This window comes from Stegodyphus dumicola, chromosome 5 (genome assembly GCF_044657685.1).
Source record: "Stegodyphus dumicola isolate Sdum_Otavi_A_Nest chromosome 5, ASM4465768v1".
In the NCBI taxonomy this organism is placed as follows: Eukaryota; Metazoa; Arthropoda; class Arachnida; order Araneae; family Eresidae; genus Stegodyphus; species Stegodyphus dumicola.
Genome location: NC_140772.1, coordinates 129,075,481 through 129,101,531, shown reverse-complemented (window position 1 = coordinate 129,101,531; position 26,051 = coordinate 129,075,481). Strand labels below are relative to the sequence as shown.

Genomic DNA, 26,051 nt, shown 5'->3' with positions numbered 1-26,051 from the left:
TTCGCAAAGCACAAGAAACCGACGCGCATATTACGGCTATTAAAGCACTCCTTCAAACGACGCCTTCGTATGATAACTTTCTCGTTAAGAACAATCTCCTGTACAAAAACGTAAAGGCATTGACTTACTTGTGGTGCCTGAGGATATGCAGGCAAATGTCATTAAAACAGCTCACGAACGAGGCCACTTCGCCGTAATCCGCACTCAAGAACTTTTAAACAACGAATATTTTATCCCAAATCTGAAAGAAAAAATTGAGCGGTATATCCATAACTGCATCCCATGCATCCTCAATAATCGAAAGCGTGACAAACAAGACGGACATCTGCACCCCATTGACAAAGACGACGCACCCTTGCACACGTACCATATCGACCACTTAGGTCCCCTTGCCACCACATCAAAGAAATACAAACATATTTTGGCAGTTATAGACTTGTTTACTAAATTCGTGTGGCTTTATCCGACAAAGTCTACAGACGCAGATGAAGTTATCAGTCGGCTGGAATCTCAAAGATCAGTCTTCGGAAATCCTTCACGGATTAATCTCTGATCGAGGCCCTGCATTCAAATCCACTGCATTTGCAAACTATTGTGACACACAGAGAATAAAGCACGTTCTTATTACAGTTGGCCTCCCACGATTGAAGGGTCAAGTTGAGCGTTTGAACTCCATTATTATTGCTGTCCTTTCTACACTCTCCATAACCAACCCTGAGCAATGGTTCTCGCCGTGCAACAAATTATTAATTCAACTTTTCAACATAGCATCAATTCCTCTCCCTAACTTCTCTTTGGGACTAAAATGAAATCGCAAAACGACATAAACATCGCTGCTCTAATCGACAAGGAGATCAAACCGGCATTCATTCAGCAACGTGACGATCTCCGTAAGGACGCAAAACAGCAAATCTCTAAAGTGCAAGACGAAAATCGCCGTACTTATAATTTACGACGGAAACAGGCACAAAAGTTTCAACTTCATGACCTCGTGGCTATCAAACGAACTCAGTTTGGCCCTGGTCTAAAACTCAAACAGAAATTTCTCGGACCTTATAAAGTCACCAGGCTCAAACAAAATGACACATATGATGTGGAAAAGTGTGCATTTTTCGACGGACCATCCAAAACATCCACTTGTGCTGAATACATGAAACCCTGGTCCAACAATATTGAACGTATCACTTAATTTTTATTAAACTGTCAGCATTATGGATCCTCCTGTGTTTGGACAGATGACACCTGAGAACTTTCTAATAATTTTTTCCTCATATCAACTTTTTAATTCATTTTGTCATACTAATGTTCTTTTTATTTTTAGTTAACTGCTGTGGTGTGTTTAATCTTTTTTTTTTTTTTTTTTTTTTTTTTTGCTTCATTTGTGTAAGTATACTTAGTTTTGTATCTATGGATTATTTTTTTCATACCTATGTTACTATATTATAATTTTTTTTTAAATTTGATGATATACTATGTTGCTTCAGGCGAGGTCGCCTGTCCGGTCATGATGGCCGAATGTGGGAAATGTTATGTCATGATATTCCCTAATCCCCTACTGTGTGACGTATGCATTGCGTCAGCATGTGTTTCCCGCATTCGGGAGAAGACGAGGGTTAGCTGGCGAGCGGAGCAGACGTCGCTCGATCGCTCGTATACCATTTTCATTAATTGTAATCCGAATGTAATCTATATTTGTAAATAGTAATAAATGTGTGTTATCAACTATGGTCGTTGCCTTTCCCCACACTTATATTTTGCTTTTTTTTTTTTTTTTTTAGTGTACGCAGACTTATTGGAGGGAATTTCTGAGTTTTTTTGACAAAATATATTTTTGAAAAAATGTAAAAAGTATTACACTGATATTATTTACTTTTTATTTAAGCTTACGATTTTAGCTAATAGAAGAAAAAAATTCAATGATTAAAATAAATTTTTCTATGCTTTAAGTGTTTTTTTAATTTAAAATTTAGTCTGTATGCAGACTTTTGTGACTAACTGTATAAAGTTACAATTGATGAGGCTTGGATATACTTATCCAAGCCTCATCAATTGTAATTATATATATACTAAGGATATAAGAATAAATTGAATTTAATTAAATAATTCTTTGCACCATTGCTGCAAGGAATGAAATTTAAATTTAAACAAATTTTAATCTAAATTTTAACAAACACGTATAAAAGTAAAAAAGCAAAATTAAGCCAAAATTAAACTTAAAGCCAAAATAATTTTTAAAAAAATGTGAAAACATATAAAAATTTAATTCTCAAACTAATCTACAATATCATTTAAATTCAGAAGTATAAGCAAATCAAATGCAAAAACAATCCATAAAAATAAATTTTTTAAAAAATTTAATTTTTTTAAAAAAAGTTTAATTTAATACTTGACTTTACTTGCTTGTTTATCAAAAGAATTCTTTAATTTTTTTCTTTTTAGAACTTTAATTCTTAAATGCTAATTTCTAAGGGTACCACTTTATTGGTATTTCTTTTTGGACATTCTTCACTTTTTACTTTTGGTTTTGACTTTTACCCTTGCCTACATGAATGATGAAACACGAATTGAATGATTGGAGAGTTAGGTTTGGAGGCAACTTCCCCTTGATAAGTCTGTCTCCTGCCTGCTCAACAGTCATTCACTTATGTATTTAAAAAAAAATTGTTTGAATTAATTTTAATTTGCTAAATTATTGAATTTATTTTCATGGATTGTTTTTGCACTTGATTTGCTTATACTTCTGAATTTAAATGATATTGTAGATTAGTTCGAGAATTAAATTTTTATATGTTTGCACATTTTTTTAAAATTATTTTGGCTTTAAATTTAATTTTGGCTTTAATTTTGATTTTTTACTTTTATACGTGTTTGTTAAAATTTAAATTTAAATTTGTTTAAATTTATACTAAGGATATACTTATACTACAATAGAAAAAGATTGATTTACTACCAAAAATGAGGAGAAAAAAATTTAATATGTTGATTCAGAGAAAACAAGGAAAGTTTTATGGTTATTATTGGATTCTCTTATAACTTTTCCGCTATAAGAGGAAAAGTGGTTAAAATAAGGAAAGTAGGAGAAAATGTCAAAATTAATTCAGATAACTATCAAACATATGTACTAACACCTATTTTTAATGAAGAAATTCCATCTCATTTAGCCAAACAATCTTCACTGTGTCAAGTTCCATAAGGATAAGGCTCCAATCCATACCTTTAAATCCTCTGCTCTATTTTTTGAAAAAATGAGAAATGAAACTGGAACTGAAGCTAGTCCCTTGAAATGCATCCCACCCAAGTAACCTGATGGGTCTCTCATGAATTACTGTGCATTGGACTTTTAAAACAAGCTCTTTATAAGTGGCATCCCAAAACATTGAATGGACTCTGGAAGATTGTGAAGGAGGTATGGAATAAAATCAACCTTGATATTTTAAGAAAAGGACTTTTGGTTTGGTTTGGTTTATTTAATTATGGCAAAGACACTAGGGCTATCTGCCTAAGGGGAGGGATGCCTTTGTGAAGGACTTTTTAAGGGAAACTGGCTCGTATACACGTTACACATGGGAAAAAACCACAAAAACGACTTTTATCTTGGAAATCAAGATGTAATATAATAGTTCAACAAATGGGCTATCAGAATGAACACATTAGAAAATAAAATTCTAAGGTTTGTTTACATATAAATCTTTGCTAAATCATTACAAAAATGTGTGAACACTGTCTGTACAAGATGATTTTCAGCCTCAGAGACATCTATAGAATAAAAAATCATAGTACTCACAGTTAATGCTCTGCTCAGTTCATTTCAAATTAGAGCACATTTTCATTTTAAGAGTGAACTATGATATATATTGCTATACTAATTATACATTCATTTCTGATTTCCATGTATTTAACTTTCTATGAGTATTTCTGAAAGGGAATAAAAAAAGGTTTGTTAATATATTAAAACTTATAACTAAGTAACTTATAAGTATTATGCATCCAACAGTGATTTTTTTTTTTTTTTTTTTTTGGTGGAAGTGCCCCCACCTTTTGATTCACGTAGAATTATTTGTGGAAGAACTACCAAACTGCTGTCAAAGTAACATGCTCTGGTTGTATATAAAACACACTTCCTTTGGCTTCCAAAGCTCGACAGTACTGCATCAGTGTAGCGCTGGGATGACTTCTCCTTTTATTTTTATCTCAATGGTTTGCTAGGGAATCTCAGACCGAGCTACCAGTGTTCAGCAATTTTACTCCTTTGCCACTAGTGGGTTCTTACCCCCTCTGACGAATCTAAGTACAGTTTATAGAACCATGATGACCAGAAATTTATTTGTCAATACAAATGGAAAATCTTCTGAAGGGTTGTAATGAAGAGCATCATAGTGGCCCTACCCTCAACATTATAGTGTGAAATGCTTTCATGTTTTTTGTTTCTTGTTATTTGAATATGGCAAAGCCCTATCCTCACTACTATAGTGTGAAATGCTTTCACATTTTGTTTCTTGTTTGAATATGGTAAAGCACTCAAGGGCTGTCTACCTAAGGGAAGGGATGCCTTTGTGAAGGACTTTCTTGGACTCATGACTTGTATTCATATTACACATCAGGAAAACCTCAAAAACCATGCAGTTAGTATCCGAGTTCAAATCCAGGATGAACTACCAGTATTCAGCAATCTTTGACCACTTAGCAACTGCTAGAGCACTTTCATATTTTAAGCACATTCTTCTTTTCTAGAGCACTGGCACTATAAATAGTCATTATCACATTTCTTGAGATGTTACAACTAGAAGTCTTACAACTGCTACAGAACTAATTAAGGTCTACAATCCAATAAGATAATGCTATTGCTAATGTTGAATGCACATTCAGCATTTCTTCGATGGCTTGCATAGTTGCCTAATTTATTTCCCACATAATATGTATGGAATATGCCTGCTAGTAGATTAGTTCATATATCATTACATGCAACCACAACTGAAGTTGCAGATATATATTCAATCTACATGGAATGACATTCCACAATTAGCCGTCCAAAATCTGTTAACAGTCACTGGCATACTATGTTACATCTTTATAAGTACTAAGAGGGGGCAAATAAAATGTGAAATTTAGCAATGAAAAGAACTTTTGTAAGGGCATTTACAAAAGTTATTTTAAATGTTCTTTTTTGGCCTGAGTTTTTTTGCATTTTAATCATTCATACGTATTTTCTCCACATGTAACTTAAACCTATATATATAATGATAAATACTGAGAAATATAGTAAAGAACTTACAGGAATAACACCTGGTATGCAAGTCAGTGTTGTAAATTCATAAGAAGCAGATTCACTGTGAGTATCTGTCAAGATGTTCAAAAGTGTAGACTGAAAAAAAAAAAAAAAGATAAAAATGAGCTTTACAAATACTCAACTGAGAACATTTGATTAATTTAAAACTATATATATATATCAAAAGAGTAGACTGAAAAAAAATATTTTAATTAGCTTTACGTATACTCACTTGAGAACATTTGATTAATTTAAAACTGTATATTTAATATATGTCAGGATTGGATTTATTATCAAGTTTTATCGAAAGTTTTCCACCACTGAAAATATCATCTTCACAAACAGTTCGCATTGGCATATTTAATCATACTTTGCCAAACGATTTTTTAGCATTTGAAAGAAAGAATGTCCTTTAGAACACTGTGTTGTGAAAGTAGTAAAAATATATCATTATCATTAAGTACAAGGTTTCTGAAATGAACTATCATGCTACCAGATTAGAACCATCATTTGCTTCCAGTTCTGTTGCAAAACGTCAGCTACAGAATGTCACCAAATCATGTGTACAGCTTTAGGTACTAATGTTGTATCATATGACACTATGGTTTAGTACCAAAAGTTCAAAAACAAGGACTATGACATGCAAGAAGCACAGTGCTCTGGCCGGCCTACTGATGCTGATGAAGCCCACCTGAGAGAACTTCTAAGATACAGCAAGCTACTTAAAGAAAGTACTCGGGAACTATGCTCTGAACCTTTGATTAGCTACACTGTTTTAGCCAACTCTGCTGTCACAGATGATGTCACTTCATACAATATTCTTGCAGAGAAATACTAATGAACTCTGAGAGCTAAAGTCAAATACTGCAAGTTTGAAGCCCACAACTTTTGCATGAACATTTTTTAATACAGAAATATTCTGCAAGAGCATTCTAAAGTAAAAACTATTGACAATTTCAAAACAGTCAGCTAGTTTTGTTCCATAGGCTTTCAAAATATTTTTGTTTAATGTTAAGCTAGCATTTATTTAATATTTTTCAATTTTTAGGTTATATGACTTAGCTGTTAGCTTTTTCAAGCTGTTTGAGGATTTCCAAAAAAAAAGTGTCCAATATATTCACCAAAAAATTTTTCTTATAAGCAGACCCACACAGTTTAAACCAACAAACTTCAATCTTCAACAATATACTGGACACCAAAGGAAATGAAAAACTAATACATCTACAGTTACATATCCAAATGAAAGCTATAGTGAATATTCTGTCGTCTTTCTATTTATAATAAAAAAATAACAATTAATACAGGAACTTGAGCTAAAATTTGTTATTACCTTACCAACAGACGGAAAACCAATCAATGCTACACGAGCATCTCCAGATTTCATAACATCAAAACCTTCGCCCTGAAAATAATATATTCTCATTAAAAACTTCAAGCTATTTACATACACACATATCCACATAAATATAGACAAACATACAGAGAGTATTATTAATAATCAAACCATGAAACTTCTGAGCTACAACTTTTTCTAGGTTTTTGACATAGTTTATTTAATTCATTAAAAAATTTGTCGCGCAAAGTTTCAGTTGTCTGTTTCGGCAAAACGCGTGATACAGTTAGCTTGGTTAGAAATTCATCTTAAAAAATTTCCCTTGACAAGCCAAAATGAACTTTGAATTGGGCTAATTAACCATTTACCGCTCCTTAATTTTCATATTTTTATATTTTACCTTGATCAATTGTTTAGTATTTTACTGTGTTTTAAAATCTACTTTGTTCGTTTAGCATATAGCTTACTATTTTTATTTTACATTGTTCAATTGATTTGTTTTTTTTACTGTGTTAAAAATTACTTAGTTTAGCATATAGCTTACTTTTTATTAATTTTACTTGTAAATATTCAAATATTGTGTTTTTCTCGTCTTTCACACATTTCATAGCAAGTAAATATGCTTATGTTGAAGTTTTCACGGAGCCACAGTTTTTGGTAACTTTTTGGCATACGTACTAAAATTTATCTTCCAATTTCCTTAACTTTGCAGCACAATGCGCAAAAAATTTTGACCAAAATTGGTCTTTTTTCATTTGTTTTTACAACTTAACTTTTAATTATATAAATATATATATATATAATTTACAAAAAAAAAACCTCAAAATTAGCTGATAGGCACACTGTTCACAAGAGGGAAGAAAAATTGGCAGGTATAATCATAAAGAAAGAAAAAGATTTCAATAACTCTTCACATTAAAGATTTCAATAAAGATTTAAAGATAAGATTCCAATAACTCTTCACATTAAAAATGTTTTTCAGGGACATTTCAATGCAATGGTATATTTATACTTCAAAATTTTAATTTGAAAAGTTAAAGATGATTTCTATTTAAGAAAGAAAGAGAGAATACAAAACTGTTTTCTCCAAGATATATAAAATTTCTTGGATCATGCTAAACAACAATCTTTACCAACATGAAAACTGAATTGGTAAAACAAAAAGGAAAAATACAGGAAATAATTAAATAAAATACAGGAAATAATTTCATAAGAAATTTAAATTTCAGACTGTTAATGAAATTTGATAGCAAAGGTCACGATTTGTAAAATATGTAAAAGTGCCAATTTTTGCTGAAATCTTCCAGAAAAGGCAATAGAAATACCAAAGGAACCTAATGTAGAAAGTATTAATGCAAGTAATGACTGGACAGAATTAACCCTCTGAGAGACATGGCTTTTGGGGTCTGTTCATGAAGAGATGTATAACAGCATTTATAAACTAAATTTACTTAATTACTTATTTCTGTGTCTGTCACTTCTATTCATTAAAATGATATTTCAATCTTTAAAGAAAATAAAATATTTTAAATTTTAAGTTAATATATACCAAGTGATGAACTATCTTATGATCGAATAATGGCAGACCATACCACTTGGGGTTAAAACAAAAAAAAAGGTACTAATGAGAAACAGTAACTGATAATGCTGATTGGTACCAATATGAAAGAAATGGAAAGTACTTCTCTATTATTAGGACTAGATCTATAAATGTATGTAGGTACTAGTGATCTCAAAAAATAAATGTAAGATGTTTCCAAAAAATGTAAAATCTGAGGAACAAGAAAAAGAAAAGGGAAATAAAGATTACAATTCAGGTTTACTATCAGACTCAATAGTAACTGCAAACGAAAAGTGGATACATCATTCTTGACCTAAATGCTTGCACAGATATTAACAGTATCATAGTATATTATCAAATAACCACAAAAGACTTAACTATGGAATTTTTACTGGAAAAGTGTAAAAGTTTGAGCAAATGAAAGTGATGATAATCAAGTATTTTCATTGCCTTATAACAGACAAGTGCAACAAGAAGGCATTTAACATTTTCTTACATTAATTTCAGATACTGCAGATGATGAAATTGGAGCTATATTAAAAAAAAAAAAAAAAAAATCAACATACACTGACAAGATTTTCAGTGATGATATAGTATGCAAACTACTACTTTTAGTTAAGTTATTTTGTAGAAGGCATTTCTAAAACAATATTTTTAAATATGAAAATAAATACAAATGATTAGGAACACGCAAATAAAAATGATTTCATTTATTAATTCAACAACTTATTAAATTTTAATTCCATTACATTTAAATTACTTACAACTTTACAAAACAAAAGTAGCTCTAAAGAGGGCTTATTTTTATAAGTCACTCAACCGTATGCATCATGAATGCCATGCAACATGGCCAAAAAATTGTCATCAGTTTTATTAACAGATTTCCACCATGCTTTGGGAGATAAAATGGAAGCATTTTCAGTGTAGCATTCACATTTGTATAGAATCTTTAGCTTCAAGAATGTTTTTGGGCAGAGTCTTGCACTACTTTACCTTGAATTCAACAGAATGAACTTTGGACAGTATTTGTTCAAAATAGAGTAAAAGAAATTCAGAAGCTTTCTTCTATTGACAGAGATATGTACCAGGCTCAGAGAATCCAGCATCAAAGAGATATTCTATTAAAAAGCCATATAACTCCTGTTGGTGGTAAGGATCTTCATGGCTTAAGAAAGAATAAATGAAATGGTCAAGATGTGAGCAAATATTTAAAGAAGTTCGTCAGGAAAGAAGAAAGGTTAGGAAAGGAAAGAAGAATGATTCTACTAGTAGATGAAATATATGAAAAGACTTGGTTTTTGTCTTACTTCTTGAGTTACAGAAAAATTGTAGGAATGATTGGATGGACAAGGAAATTTCTATTTAATTCATGAAAACCTAAGCAAATTCAGTTGAATTGATTGTAGAAGAATTGATTGAATTGAATTGATTGTAGAATTTGAAGAGAATTGATTGTAGAAGAAATTAATGAAGCTGATGAAAATAATAAGAATTGGGCAAATGAAATCACTAGAAAATATTTAAGAGGTTTAAAATCTATTTCATATTTTAATGACCATTTAGGCATGTTTTGAGTTAAGACCAAATTGATACAAAGAGAAGATTTTAATAATTGTAAAACTCTTATGTTACTAACAAACACACACAAACTAGTAGAACTTTTAATTCAAAACTATCATTCAGTGTTGTTGCACGGTGGCTTTAATAACTTATTAATGGAGTTATCAGAAAAATTCTGGATAATCAGTAGAAAGAAGACTATACTTAAAAACATATTAACTTGCATGCAATGTAAAAGGCATAATGCTGCAGCTATTATCAGAGAATAGAGTGCAAGATACCACTGTATTCAAAGTTGTGGATATGGATTTTACAGGATCTCCTGCTCGTAAAAGGGTGGATCGAAGAGTTGGATTGCACAACATATTTGTGCACTATACAGAGCACAGATTTATAACTTGTTCAGTCTTTATCTGCAAAAGCCTTTCTATTAAGTTTTATAACTTGCCATGGAGGGCCAAAAATCATCTGTGGTAAAAATGGGATGAATTTTATTGGACAACCAACTTCTGACTCCAAAAGCAGTGGAAGCAGAAACAAGTTTAACGAGTATATCTTGGAAGCTTATCCTTCTGGCAGCAGCATGGTGAATGGTGTTAGGGAGCACCACATACCAATAATGAAAAAGAAACTTAAGATTAAGTAATGCCTCATTTTCTTATACCACTGTGAGACAATCATAGATGCCAAACTGCTAACATATAATTCAGAAAATACTGATTTGTTTCCCTCAAAACCAGCTATATTTCTAAAGGAAATATAGATGGTAGGATTTCCCAACATTCATTATCTTGATAAAATATACCTCTCAAGAAAGTTTAGATATTAACAAAGACTGAGTGAATACTTCAAGAATATTTAAAATCAAATCTCAGTCTATTACTTCTAAAAAGATCGTGTGAGAATTGTCAAATCTAAATACTGGAGATATTGTCTTGATTGAAAATAAAAGGATGGCCTTTTACCCAATGAGGTGCACCATATTTCTCTATCTCAGAAAGATTGGTATTATCAGGCAAGTGAAATTAAAGACATCTGGAGAGTTACTTCAGATGGTCTAACATATACATCCTCTATACAGATACAACAGTCAGATGATAGCATGATAAATGCCACAAAATCCAACAAATCGAATACAATAAAAGTATGCCAAAAAAGTCTTGAAGAGAAAAAGAAAGTGATTACTAGAAAAGGCAGAACTGTAAATTTTAATACAGATTATTATAACAGTATATCTAATATTTTGATAAAATATGTCTTTTATCAAAAGATGGCAGAATGTTGGCAAAAGTGAGAGTTTTTTAGTTGAGCTTAATTTTTCACAGTCTTGAGTGACATGTTGCTATGAGACTTCATATATTCTAAATAATTATTGCTAAATAAAGTTTATGAAGAGACTTCAAACTGTTATGTTCCTTGTCATACATAACAGGACCAATTAGGATAAAATTATCAAAAGAAATAGTTAGAGCAATTAATTTTAGTAGCACCATCTAAAAAATAAATAAATATCTAAAAGAAATAAATTGCATACTAGATATATAAAATGATCATACCTAATATTCTTTGCTCAGTTATTTAAGATAATAAAATTGGAATTCTTTTGCTTTATATAAAATTTAAAGATATATTCATTGTGGATCTACTAATACTAAGCAGTACATTCAAAACATCCAACACAATTCTGAATCAAAACATTTATTACAAGCCTGAAAATAAATTTGATAATTAAAATTAATAATAATTAGAAATATTGCATGCTTAGTTTTATCTTTTTGAATATTTTTATAAATGTTACAATATTCTCTGATTAGTGATCTAAGAAAACAATTCATAACTCCTTTCCTTTATACAAAATTTAAAGACACTATACAAAAAAAAAAAAAAAAAAAAAAAAGAATGATCAAAATAAGAGATAGATCACTTAAAAATCACCAGCTGACAAGCAAATAATGCATAACCAAATTCCTTAGTTTGTAAGGTAAAAAGAAACATATTTATACAATACAAACTAATTGTTTTACCTTTTCCTTTTTCCCCGTAGGTTCTAACAGTTGAGATCTATATTTTGCAAGCTTTGCTTTCAGGACACCCAAATGGTATTCAGTAGCTGAAATTAAAAGAGTAATTTTAAAATAGAATAAAAGAAAGATGTGTATCGAAAAACTTTTAATTTAATATGAATTGTATTTCTCTTGTTAAAGGAACAGATAACTATTGTGTAAAATCTAAATAATCACTGAATAAAATATCTAATATGATGACAATATGGAGTATGTCAATATGAAAAAACAACATGAAATAATATGAATAATATAAAAAATAATATGAAAAACTTCATTAGCATTCACATGAAGTTTTAAAAAGCATTTTATTTTACAGTAATAATAAAGACAGTAATAATAATAAAGTAATAGTTACAATAATAATAACGACATTTTAAAAATAAATACATAACCTGTTACTATTTCTTGTTCTGTATTTAAATTGCCAAACTACTAGAACATAGAAACAAACAAATTATCATCCCATCTTACCTTCTAATTACAGTATGCAAAAACTCAAGTCAAGGTTTAACCCTAGAATGTTACCCTTCGAAAACTTACGGGAATGGTAAAAATTAGTCTTCGAGACAAAGTGTGCATATGCATGACTAAAACCTATTTTTAAAACTATTTAAAATAAAAGCATACTACCTGCAGTGGCGTAAATAAAGGTATGCAAGGAATGCCGTCGCATAGGGGCCCGAAGGCTTAGGGGGCCCTTAAATGTCCTGCTGAACTACATTTACATGTTTAAACTTAAAAGACGGATTCCATTACATAAATATAGAAGCTTCAATTCATTTTCCCTTGATGAGTTCGGAATTAGAATTTCAAGAAAAAGAAGATTAATTATTATTTTTATATTTTTTATCTTGTATTTTTTTCCCTTTTGCTTTTCATTTTTAATATAGTTGAGGAATATCCTTGATTTGACTCCAATTTACTTTTAAATTAAGAATCTTTAAGTATATTTAGATAATAGAATTCGTTTTCTTCTAAGTTTTTAAGGGCCCCCTACCTATATGGTGCGGTGACACAATTCTCTGTATGACACAGATAGGAGGCCTTTGGAAGCACCTGAAACAGCTAAATTCAAGTGTTTGCAAAAGTTAAAAATTCCAGCATTCGACTATGAAATAAGAACTTCATGCTCTACCCCACTTTAGGAATAGCAGTGAGCGGAAAATAGGAAAAGTTCCTTTGTATTCCTTATTCTCAAACCTGAAAATCATTAAAGGCGACCCCCTAAAGGAAAGGTTTCTCCTTTTGCAATCCCAAATCAAAATGGCATGGAAGTGGAAATTAATTGTAACTATTTATTATAAAGTAATTATTTTATATATTAATTTGTTTCTGTATAATTTGCATTATGATTGAATAATCAGTAGACATATTTTCTAAGCATAAATCAAAGAAGTAACTAGGCAGGATTCTGATACTTTAAAATGAACTTTGCAAGTTAAGAGAAATCGTGGTATATTATTTGCAGTTCGTACTTTTCATAATATGTCATTCCGTAGTGTTTGATTTTGTTCCTATATTGAATCTCTTACTAGCTTTTCCATTAAACGCAAGTCCAAAAAATCAGTTCTAATATTCACCTTAAAATTGAATTTAATAATGTGAATGATTCTTAGAATTTAATATAACATGTATTGCATTGGTTCGCTATAAACGGCGTATCACTTTTCAAATTGTTGCCGCCAAATAATTTCACCCTGTATTATTTTTAAAGAAATAAAGTAAGGAAGAAATCTGCATGTTGGAATGTATAGTTCTCACAATGTAAAAAACGATGGTAGTACTTGCAACCTGTGCAGTCGCACCAAGAGGCAAGGTAAGGGACAGAAACATTTGGATTTAGAAGCACGATTGACATTATAAAATGGCAAAGTTAATGGCGGATTCCGTTTTCTTTTCTCTGTTTTTTATACTAATAAGCTGGAAGGGGGGAATTATTCGTAAGTATTAATTGCTAGCTCCAGAATACATGCTTTCTTTCTTAAGGACACAAAATCATTGATGTCGTAAGTTGAGCAGTTGTGGCACGAAAGGACTTTGCCCCATCCCCATATCAAATGCCGTTCTAGTCTAGGAAACACAAAGAATTTATGACACCACATTTGGAAAGGAGAGATTTCCCGTTCGGCTCAGGGATCTTTGAATGAATTCAAGGTCCAAAAAAGATGGGGTAAGTTTTACGACCAGAGTCAGAGATAGGGTCTTCAGCGCCCAGGGACAACTGAAGATTTCACGTGCCCTACTGGTTGCCAAGGGTGGAAAACATTTAATTCTAAAATGTCATAACATCAGTTTGGTGCCCCTTGGATTCTGCACCCGGGGACAGATGTCCCCCTTGACCCCCTCTAGCTACGCCCCTGTTTACGACAGGCTACGAACACACAGATGCTCAAACATTTAAGCGACCAAATATTTCAGTTAATTTCCGGCTTAAATTTAATGTTTTTTTTTTTTTTTTTTTTTTTTTTTTTTTTTTTAATTTATCGAAATACATTCATTTTTCACTCATGGGGGTAGAAAATGGAATGGATAAATATTTTTACTTGAAATAATGAGTAAATAAATATTTATCCAATTTTTCATATCAAAATTCTCAAAATATTCTCACGTTGCAGGTAAAATGCACGTTAGGAATTCTTTAAAATCCCTAATCGAGAATTAAATCTGAAGGCACGGAACTCATTTGAGGATTTACTTGATTTGCTTTAGGAAAGAGAAGAGCTGTAGTTTTTCTTAACCTGTAAATTACCCATCTACCAAAAATTCACACTTATCTGTAAAAGATAATTCTGAAGACATTAAATTTGTTTTGAAATTCAATTTGTTTTGAAATATATTAATCTCTCTTTGTTTGAAAAAAATATAATAAATTACAATTTATTTTAACAACATGAAACATTTAAGCGTACAATTGAGTAATGCGCAATAATTTGTACGTTGTTTAAACGGAATTAAAGGGAAGAACGCCTTCATGGAGTACTTTCTAATCGTTATTTGAAATGAAATTTTACAATTTACTTTATTTTTACTTTTAATTACTTTCCACAGCATTCAGTACATGAAATCATCAATAATAGTATAACAATGATAACAAAAATGGCATCACACAACTAAAAGTATATACTACGTAAATTTCGATAAATTAATTACTGAAAATATTAAACATATCAATGGCAGCATTGCCCTAATAGTTTTAAGTTGCATTTCAACATCTGAAAGAACGTGAATTACATTGCTATTTTCACTACACAAATGAATGGAATATTTCAGAAAAGAATTTTTCCCTGTTATTGCAATATTTCAATAATTTTTGCAAATTAAAAAATTTAGTTAACACGTTTTAATAGTAAATGATGCGATTTTCACTCATAAAATCCCTTTGTACATTATTCTCTATCATTTTGGCATCACTGCATAACTTCTCTAAGACATAAATAGCTTCCATTAATATATATTCCCATACATTACATTTATTTTTATATTTTTGTCATTAATAAATTAATGATTAAAATAAAAAAAATTGATACTGTTTAATTTATAAGCAATGTAAAGACTGGAAATCAAATGTCATTAATTTCTGAGACATAAATAGTTTTCTAAGACGCAAATAAAACAGATAACAATAATCATAAATATTAATGCTCCCAAAATATATCCGCTTTTCCTAACTGATTTTTGCTTTCTGATCCACCTGGGGTACAACAAACCTATTTTCATTAAATGAAGTTTTGCACATTTCTCTACGAAGTACGCAAAACTTGTTTCATACAATTTTATTTTTACTAATTATGAAGAACTTGTTTAGGAAACAAGTATTTATGTGTACTACTTTTAGAATCTATGTGACAGAGTGTGAGTACTCATCTTCAAATATACGTTAGTGTCAATAAGCTTAACTCTAAATTATTGAACATTTCTGGGACCTTGAAACTTGGAAAAGAATCGTCATATTTGCTACAGTGGGTATTTAAATTTAGATAAATCCTCATACCATAAGCATTTTGTATTTAATTTTAAAATTTCCATTTCGTATTACACAATCATTTTCAAAGCTCTTTGGATACATATCAATAAAATTTGTTTCTACTTTTTTATGATTTCATTGTAAACTTGTGAAGAATTCCCTAAAAATATTCAAATATCCATAATTTTTACTGTTAAATATTTAATAATTATACATTAACTGAAATGCATTTATAGTACAGAGGAAATGTAGAAAGATATTGCAGGTGATGTATTATTTATCATTGGAATATGACAATAATAATAGTACAATTTGACTGAAGGGGAGGGGAAACCAGATGTTTCAGCGGTTTAAAAGGGAAATGGACAATGGACATCTTTACAGTAAAATCTTGGATGAAAATTTTACTGTGACTCAGCTCTCAGCTTGGGAAGACATTGGAAATTTATAGTGGAGGCGGGGTCCCTTTCTTCGTTAAACAGCTGCATCGAAGTGTGAAACGCTACCCCTCAAGTATACTTGTAAATTGGCTGATGACTCAGAACATTAAACTGAACTTAAACTCTTATATTTATCTAATGCCATTTCTCTAGTCTATGGCGGGAACAAACAGAATTTTTTCTTTAAAATTAAATTTCAAAGGGATCTCAAATATAATTCTTCATTATAAAGGTAAGTTATTGATTTGTAATATCTAAATTAATCATAAACTAAATTCTTATAATTTAAAACTTGCTAAAAATTCAATTCAGCTAAACTTTTAATCCATTTATCTAAAAAATTCAAAATTATCACCATTAACAATGCAAATGTCTACTAATATTAATAACGTATTGTTATATTCACATGAAAAATTTTATCACAAATATGAATATAAATATAATCTATGTTCTAATTCAGAAGTCAAACAACAAAAATCAGCGTTATACCTACAAAATTTTCACAGGACTAGTTTCGATGGTTTTACCGAACCATCATCTTCAGCTGCAAAACCGCAAATGAACAAGATAGGAAAATAATGATTAGATAAGATAAGAAAGCCTGAACAAGAATAAGCAAGTGGCGCCATCTGTTGGCGAAACCAGAACTAAAACATAATTTCTCTAAAAGCCGAAGGCAAATTTGGATTGGAATTAGGATCGTTAACTAGAACAGAAAGATTTTTATGAATGTGAAATGCCTCTAGAAAATCCAGTTCTCCAATGGAAGATGTTTTTTGAATAATTTTGGCAGCAGAAAAATTGAAAGTGTGATTTTCGGACCAGCAATGTTGAGCAACAGAAGACTTCTGTGTTTCCTTTTTTCTAACATATGCCTCATGTTCTTTGACGCGAAATTTTAAGGCTCTCCTAGTTTGGCCAATGTAAATTAAACCACACTGGCAAGGAATCCTATAAATACCCCAGGAATTCATATCCGGAATGGGGTCCTTGAGTATAGAAGTTGGAATTTTATTGATGGGAGAATAAACAACCCGAAAGTTAAATTTCTGCAAAATATGTGCAACTTTATAGCTAATTGATGGAAAGAAGGGAATGACAACAGAATTTTTATAATCTCCTAAAATAAGAGTGTGGCTTTTAGTGTGTTCAGATGAGAATTTTTTAACTGCTTGATTAATAATGTTATTGTGTCTTAATTATAATCTATGTTTCCATACATTAAGAAACATCAGGCCAAAATAAAAAGCAAAATTTTTTAAACACGTCCTGCGCCATAGTGCAGGATCGATCAACCAATCAATCGGGTCAACAATCGAAAATCAATCGACTTGAACGAAGCTCATCATTTAAAAAGCGTTTCTATTAATATGCAAGATATGAGAAACAAGTTTGAAGACATTATGAAAGAAGCTGAGTTTATTGCAAATAAATGGGGCATAGAAATTAAATTTGAAAAATAAAAGAGACATAAAGAACCTAAAACACTGACTGTCATTGTTAACAAATACGGAAATTTTTTTTTTATTAATAATGTTTTTCAAAAATACAGAAAACATATAAAGAAGACTTGCACTGCAAGTACAACTTTTATTATTTATAAATATTTTCAGAACAGAAATCCAAAATTTGAAATCCGTTAAGGATTTAGCTAAATTAGCAATGGTAAAATATTATGATATGACAAGCAGTTATTCGGGAGTGTGCAATTCACTTATATTGTATTTATCATTCCCTGTAACCACAGCCACGGGTGAGAAGTCATTTTCAATACTGAAATTAATAAAAACATATTTAAGAAACAGTATGACACAAGATCGGTTGTCAAACCTATCACTCTTGAGCGTTGAAGCTGAGATGGCTGAGAAAATGGACGTCCAAGTGTTGATAAATAATTTTGCGGAAATGAAGATTAGGAGACGCAAATTTTAAAAGGAGGATTTTTTTCTTCATGATGAATTTTGGCTGCCAATGTTAACATTACACTTATTGAGGGAGGAAAAAATTAGAGAAGAGCAGTACAGACTGAGGAAAATTAAAAGAAAACAATAAAAAACTTTAGCATTCCTATTTTTTATAAAAATCATGTATTCAAGTAGTTTAGTGTACCAAAAGGGTTTTTTAAAAAGACAGAGGAAAATTTTACCATACATATTTTCTATAAAAATTGTATGCTCAAATAGTTTTCTTTATGAAGTTTATGATAAATATGTTTTATATTTAACAAATGTATCATTTACATTATAAAAATTCTTATTTATTACTTGTATATTATTGCATAAATCATATTCGTAAGCTGAGTAAATCACAGAGTACTATGCATAATTATAATAGCTTTTCTGTACGTTTATCAATTATCTTGTCTGTCAGTTTATAATATAACTAATTATTTATAAGTTTGCTAACTTAAGCGAAAAAACTTAGATAGGCGCACATTTCATATAAAAATTTAAACATTAGTATGTAAAACTTCTTGGATTTTATAAAAAAATCTCCGCAAAGGCTTTCTTCCTTTTCTTAATGCTATACGTCGACATGTTCCTTTTTTTATATAGACTTATTCATTTATTATCAGTATGCATCTCAGTGAAGGGGGAGAAAAATCTGTCTCTCGCACTCACACAAAAAGTCTTAAGTAACTGAATTAAAATCTTCTGATGTCAAATACCCAGACTAAAGCAAATTTTCATTTCACCAGTTGGTCAAGGGAAATTAATTTTCCTTTTTATTCTTTCTTCATGTTACGTACCGTTCAACTGGTTCTCTAAGGAACGTGCTTTTATTTTTTAACAATTAATCCAGATGTGATAAAAATCATCATGAAAACATTGGCTCCTGGAATCCTTGTTTTTTTTCTTTTTAACTTTTCGCGAGTTTTTTTCTTTTTTTTTTTTTTTTTTTTTTTTTTTTTTTTTTGTTTTCTTTTTTAAGCACATTAGATTTATTGGGAAAGGAGCCCAGGAAAATTTTTTGCATAGGGGCCAAGTATTCTAGTTATGCCACTGACTACCTGCAGATAATTTCACAACTCTCGAACTTCAGGTAAGCAAAAAAGTATCATTTATTTATTCTCAAAGCAGTCTTTACACATATTAGCATGATGGTCTCCATACATTGCTCTGGAATATGTTTGACAAAAGTTGTGCTTCATTCTGTACACATTGTCCAGACAAAATGCACAGTTTTTTCTTTTTTTACCATCAGATTGTTCAGGAGGTTGAATATCCAAATCTAATTTCAACAGTTCCCTTACAACTGATCTTGCTAATCGAGGTAAAGTTGGCATGCTGTTAACGCTTCTTTATCCATGGAGCAAGAACATCTTCACTCAGTTTTATTGCAAATGTCTTTCTCACTAATGCTTTTTTTTTTTTTTTTTTTTTTTTTTTTTATTATTATGCACATATATATAACATGTGCATTCATTAAACTGATATTTATTTTGCCATAAAACGTACAGAGGCCATCAACGAGTTTTTACTACATGACATATTGTTGCACATCTGATCCATTGTGTCTACGATCCCTTTTGTGGCTCAGTTCTTTGGTCCTTTAATAAGTTGAATAATATTACAAGATGCTCTCCCCATCTTGCTTGAATAACAGATTTGTCACAACTAAAAAAATTTCATATTTTTCAGTTTTTTTAGCATTTTCTTTTTTAGCTTCATATTTCAACTTCATTTTTCATCTTCCTGGGTTTGTTTTACAAACATTGTTTCTTCATCTTTATTACCAAATGATAATTTCTCATTTTCATCTCTATTGCTACCTGTGAATCAAGATTTTCGACTTCAAAAAAATCCTCTTTCAGATTGATTCAGCCCTTGAAATAGAATTCTCTGATTCAGCCCTCGAAATAGAATTTTCGGTACTTTTCCGTTTCGCCGGCGCAAATCTCACCAAGCAGACGTTATTGGCGACAACATACAGTATACAAATAAAAAATGTTAACAAATGTTAGTTCTAAGAATTTTTTATTTTGAAGGCATATATATTTTAATAGAGCTTAAAATTTTGTAAAAAGCCAATAAATAAAAACAATACATTTGTAAAAAAGACATTAATTTAAGAATTTACTAGCTTTCATTGTTCAACATCCTGATTCACCGGTTCGTATCACGTGACCCCAAGAGATCTCATCTCACGTAAACTATATTACCAAAATCTAATTCTCTCAGTAATTATCTACATTAATTTCAAGTTAAATCTTGTTTACAAATCTTAGAATACAAGTTTAAATGCAAGAATTGTTTCAATTCGTACGAATAGCTTACTCAGAAATTATGTAAAACCGCAGTGCTTTACTTCGCTGGTGCATTAGAATTGCTGACTTTAATTCTTGACTTTGCCTTTACTATATTTTCGTCTTCGGTGAGCGGTGTGATTGCTTCCTAATTGACTTAATTACCGAGAATGGTCTTAGGTCATAAAATTGAAGTATCTGGTAAATATTCTATGTAATTTTATGCCAGTATTGGAAAAAAAAAATTAATCTGATAAGAAATGGCTGCGACTTGTTTTGAAAATGAGGCGTAAAAGGTTACCAGCGAGGATATTCCATTTGGCATTAGTTGTACCATTATTGGCGACTTTATCGCCTGCGCCGGCAAAACGGAAAAGTACTGAATTTTCTTCATCACGCTTGGATAGCCTCATGTCTACCCCAAAAATTTTCTGTATAAAAACGCTTTGACATCTTCAAGACAGTACAGAAATAAACCTAAGTTGAATTCTGAAATACAAACATTACAGCTAACAATCTGTGAGATGAGTATTGTTCTAAAAGTGTTACGTGAGAAAATATTTTGGTATGAAGGAATGTCCTTATCTGTAGTGGCCAAAGTCATGTACGGATACTGAGTCACACGTCCCATTTCCTGTTCTACTGAAGGCAGGGTTTATTTTTTATGGGCTTCATCCAGGAAATGAACGGATAGCATTATAGGGTTAAAATAAACTCATTTATTAATTCATAATCCTGAAGGTTATAGAAAACTTGAAAATATAATAGAACCAATTCTCTACAGCTTGATGGTAATATAGAACAAATGTTCAAGTCTAATTAAAATGTAAAATACGATTTAGCATGCATTTACATTTAAACATGTCTTGGCTCAGGTCCTAAGTTTTCACAAAGCAAATGCAGCTTAACAGCTAATTCAAGCAGCTGGGATGCATAATAGAGGTATAAACTTCAGGAAACTTGAACTCTGTATGTATATATTTTTATCTTTGTGTTTCTACGGATTTGTGGATTTAGAGTGATTGATGACAACACTTGATGAAGAATCATAAACAAAATTTATTTAGCCAGTATTACTTAGGACAGTTTCAAAATCCTGTTAACATTCATTGAAAAACTATGACAAACATACTGACATAATCAGCAACACAGCCTTCAGGCTATAACGTTAAAGACAGCTTCATGGAAAAACATTAGATTACAGCTCCCAACTCAGTTCGGTCGTTCTCGGAGCTCAACAAACTCATGATAAAACTCAATAGCCTCAACGACACACACTCTCAATGTACTACGAGACACTGCACTAGACTGCTACTCTACATACAAGCAGGGTTTATATAGCTTTTGGCCTCTCTTTGAGAACATTCTGGACCAAACTGGTAAGAATTTGTTCTAGAATGTTCTCCGTCCGTCTATGGCATATCACCAATTTTGTCGCCAAATGGGCAATTTCATGACAAATCTGGCAACCCTAAACCCGCCTTGCGGAGAAGCTATCATACCGCAGCTGAGCACTTCGTAACAATATTCCGATGGGAGTTGGTAAAAGAAGTTATGGTAAAGCCAAAAGAAGATAACTTATTAATTAATTAGCATAAACCTTATAGTTTAACTTATGCAAATTTCATTTGTCTCTAGTCTAAAATCAATTAATAATTACTTTCCTCTTAAAGATTTTTTTTTTTTTAAGATTTTAGCAAATAAATGAAATAGACATTGTCATAGCACTTTATGAAACTATCATAATTTCAAGGAAAAAGCTTTTTGTCATCTTAACAAAAAACTGCATCAAAATGTCAGGTTGGTCGTAGAAAATGACAATGTTAAAAATATTATTACTGCCATCCTAAAAAAATAATGGCAATATTCCCAGTTGCTATTCAAAAATATCCCTCCACTTAATATTTGAGCAAAAAAAATCTTAATTGATTTAATCTAAATTAATGAACTGAAAACAAAACAAATCTCATATCTACACTATTTGAGCATTAATAAATAGTTCAATTTATATTTCATAAAGTTCATTTACAAATAACCTCAAAAGAGAATACAATTTTAACTGCAGCATTAGACACTGTTGTAAAGGAACTTCAGTAAACTGATATTGCAAGTTAAATATTAATATCATTTTATATTTAGCAATCCAAACTTTTTTTTCCACAATGAATATATAATAAATATAAAATGAAAATAAAACTCAAATTTCTTCTAAAGCAATCATGAAGCTAATATAAAACAATATATCTTGTTGCTGCACCTTAAAATGGGGTTAGAGTTGACTTTAAAGTACCCCTTGCATTATCGCGAAGTTCTTGTTTCATTTATCGCCAAGTTGTTGTTTCGTTTATCGCCAAGTCGTTTCATTTATGGTAAACTGAGTACTTGAATGTTATGGAAACTCTATTATGACATAATCGTTTGCATTATTCTGGGAGATTTTGAATCACAGGATGTTTTGTGTTTTTGTTGTCTGTGTTGTTAGGAAGTACATTGCATGTTTCATTGTTTAGATGGTAGAATAGCTGAATGTAGTAAGATTAATTTGAAGTTTCTGTACGATTTGGAACAAAAGGGGAAAAGTGCATTAATTGACTGGCAAGTAAATGAAGATTTACTTAGTAGCCATTTTCTGGACAGTCCGGAACTACGTATGACATTTTTAACTATTATTTTTGTGAATTTATGTGGCGATGCCGATATACAGATTCAAGTTCAGATAATTTTAGGTAGTTTTTGGATGCTGTTAAGGAATTTGGTGTGCCACAGATTGAAGAGAAAGGAATTTCTAAATAAGGTAAGTGGATATTTGCTTTATGTAGTGCTTATATGCATAACAGGTTTTTCCTGTTTTATGGTAATTTGTTTGGTTTAAAATGTAGTTTACTGAGATTATGCATTTTTTGTCCGCCTCTACTGTAGAATTGGGTGCTCCTTTGACTTTTTAAATGAAAATATATTGATGTGTACATGGACAAACTCAAGGGAGTGCGCAATGCCATTTTTGTGCAATTCTGGGATATTTTTTTAAGTGAAAATAGGTAGATGTATACATGGATACCGAGTTTGTGCAAATGTCTTTTTATTTTGGCTTTGTGTAGCAGCGATTTTTGCAAGCCAAAATAACAAGGCAAAGAATTGCACAAACTCGGTATCCACGTACCGCTAAAAATCACCAAGGGGTACCCTTAAATTATACTTTTACCGAAAATGGCTGCACGCTTGTAATTTAATGCATTCGTTAGGGATATCCAATACCATCGGCCAGTTTATAAGGTATTTTCCCCCTCCTTTCTGCATGCCTTCGTGGTGTAAAGGTTAGCACAGTCAGCATATATTGAGAGGTCCAGGTTCGAGTAACGGTGAGGGCAATGCTCATTTTTCATATCTTCCTGCTTCAAAAATCCTAATGCCTCTACAATGGCACCAAACTAAAAAAGTTGGTGGATGATGATTCATAATCACCAGAATTTGACAATCAGGTTACTTAATCCCCAGCCACCTTTAAAAGTGGGTTGCGAGTATATAAGGTATTTTCTCCTTCCTTTCTGCATGCCTTCTGATGTAATGGTTAGCACACTTGGCACATATTCAAGAGGTTCAGGTTTGAGTTTCAGCGAGGGCATTGATCAGTTTTCACGTCTTCCTGCATTAAAAATATCAATGTCTCAACAAGTTAGCTGTATCATCACCCAGAGCATTTCCCAAGGTATACCATTGAGGGCAGCAAATTTTATGCACAAGATAACAAGTAAGTTCCATCCCATTTTTGGCAGAGAACACCCCTGCAGATGCATCCAAGGGATTTGTACTTTTATTCCCCTACCACCAAGCCTTTTAAGTTGACTTTTGGTTTACCAGTGATTTAAGTGCCTCCATGCCACACAGAGACCATACTAAAAATATTCCAGCCTTCTCTAGGATTAGAATCCAGGCCAAACAATCCAGCAGCACTAACCACTGTACTGATAAAAGTGGCTGAAAGCAGTATATAAATATATATGCTCATGTAGCTATATTATTTATTTCTCTATGTTTTTAATTTTCCTATAAATCTTCTTAAATTTAATTTTCCTATACACTTCTATCTGGACTAATTCTTGGTTTGATTGGGTTTGGTTGATTATAGTGAAGCATATCAGGGCTATCTGCCTAAGGTGAAAAATGTCTTTTTTTGGTGAAAGACTTTCTAATGGAAACTGGCTCATAACCATGTTAAACATGACGAAAACTATGAAAGCAGCCAAACAGCCTGTTCAGGTATGCCTGAAAAGAAATGTGATGCAGTTCCTGATGCTCTTAAAGCTTTTTCTTTAGAAGTTATAGCTACAAATTACTCTAGCTCTGAGTAGATCCACATTTATACTGATGGCTCTGCATGTGAGGAAAATACTGGTCAAGGATATTTTCAGGAATCCTATGGTGTTGGTGCCTCTAACAGCAATGCAGAGATTTTTGCCATGGGAAACATTAAATCTTCTTGGACTTGATACCAACTTCAGCAAGGCAGTTATATTTGCTGACTCCCGGGTTGTGGTTATGGCAGCTGTCTCCTATACACCTTTACTTTCTTGTTGAAGAGACCAAGATAAATGTATCCAAAGCAATTGCCTCTAGTTGGGATATGCTTTTCACCAATTTAAAAATAGCCTAATGTTTACTTGGAATATATACATTTTATAAATACTATTTATTGTAATAAATTACAAAATTACATTTAGGCATTAATGTGTTAATTTCCCTAATTTACGTCGGCAAAACAGTTTTTCTTGATGTATATGGGTTTTTCGACGGACGGCAGATAAATCCGTACATTTACTATCAATGTAAAACTCATAATGAAGGTATTTTGAAATTTTATTATTTATTCTAGGCAAATTTTAAGATATAGCAGTAGATTCTAAAATTTAAAATATTTCCAATTTTTGAAATACCACATACAACTATATATATATGTACAACACATAATTATATAATATAAGCATAATAATGAGAAAAATTGGAGTTTGATTGTTACAGATATGTTTCAAGAGAAAAGATGTAGCCTTAAGGAAATGAAACTAAGATTAATTTGTTTGTATTTTTTATTCCTATTATTTTTACTCGGCATTAAAATTTCGGTCTTTCCCATTATTACGCATTATAAATTTTTAATCATATATCTGAACATAATATTATAAAAAAAAAAATCTTTAAACCATATTTGCATCTCTAGTGTACCTTTATTTTTCTGTGTCCTTGATATTTCCTTCTCTATTTCGTTAATTTTCTCTAAAATACCCATTATGAATATAATAAATATTTAGAATTAAATAAATGACACATGCAAATAGACAGACAGACAAATTAGACCGATGTCTTGTTTTGCACTCGCTAAGTTTTTCTTTCGCAGGGCGAAAAATTAAGCTTAAGTGCAAAGGAAAGACAAAGAGAAAAAAGGAAAATATTGTTAGAGCGAAATTTAATTGGCGATTGTAATGACCGATAGAAGGCGCTTCAAATTCGACTGCAACTGGTGTATCAAATACCGTTCCACAAGAAAAAGGAAAAAAAGAAAATTAATTTCGTAGCGTTTGGTACGAAATTGTTAAAGCTAGGTAAAAAAGTGGGTAAAAAAA

At 31.2% G+C, this 26,051-nt stretch overlaps 1 protein-coding gene across 1 annotated transcript in view; it reads right to left on the bottom strand.

Moving 5' to 3' along the window:
• Window positions 1–25,819, bottom strand: part of LOC118183919 (developmentally-regulated GTP-binding protein 2) — a 100,105-nt gene extending 74,286 nt beyond the window's left edge. The window contains exons 1-4 of the mRNA XM_085817059.1: window positions 25,654–25,819; window positions 11,745–11,830; window positions 6,597–6,668; window positions 5,273–5,362 (exon numbers count right to left, since the gene is read on the bottom strand). Coding sequence (XP_085673185.1) covers window positions 5,273–5,362; window positions 6,597–6,668; window positions 11,745–11,830; window positions 25,654–25,717 — 312 coding nt within the window. The 5' untranslated portion in view covers window positions 25,718–25,819. The remainder of the gene's footprint in view (window positions 1–5,272; window positions 5,363–6,596; window positions 6,669–11,744; window positions 11,831–25,653) is intronic.
• Between the last annotated feature and the right edge of the window lie 232 nt (window positions 25,820–26,051).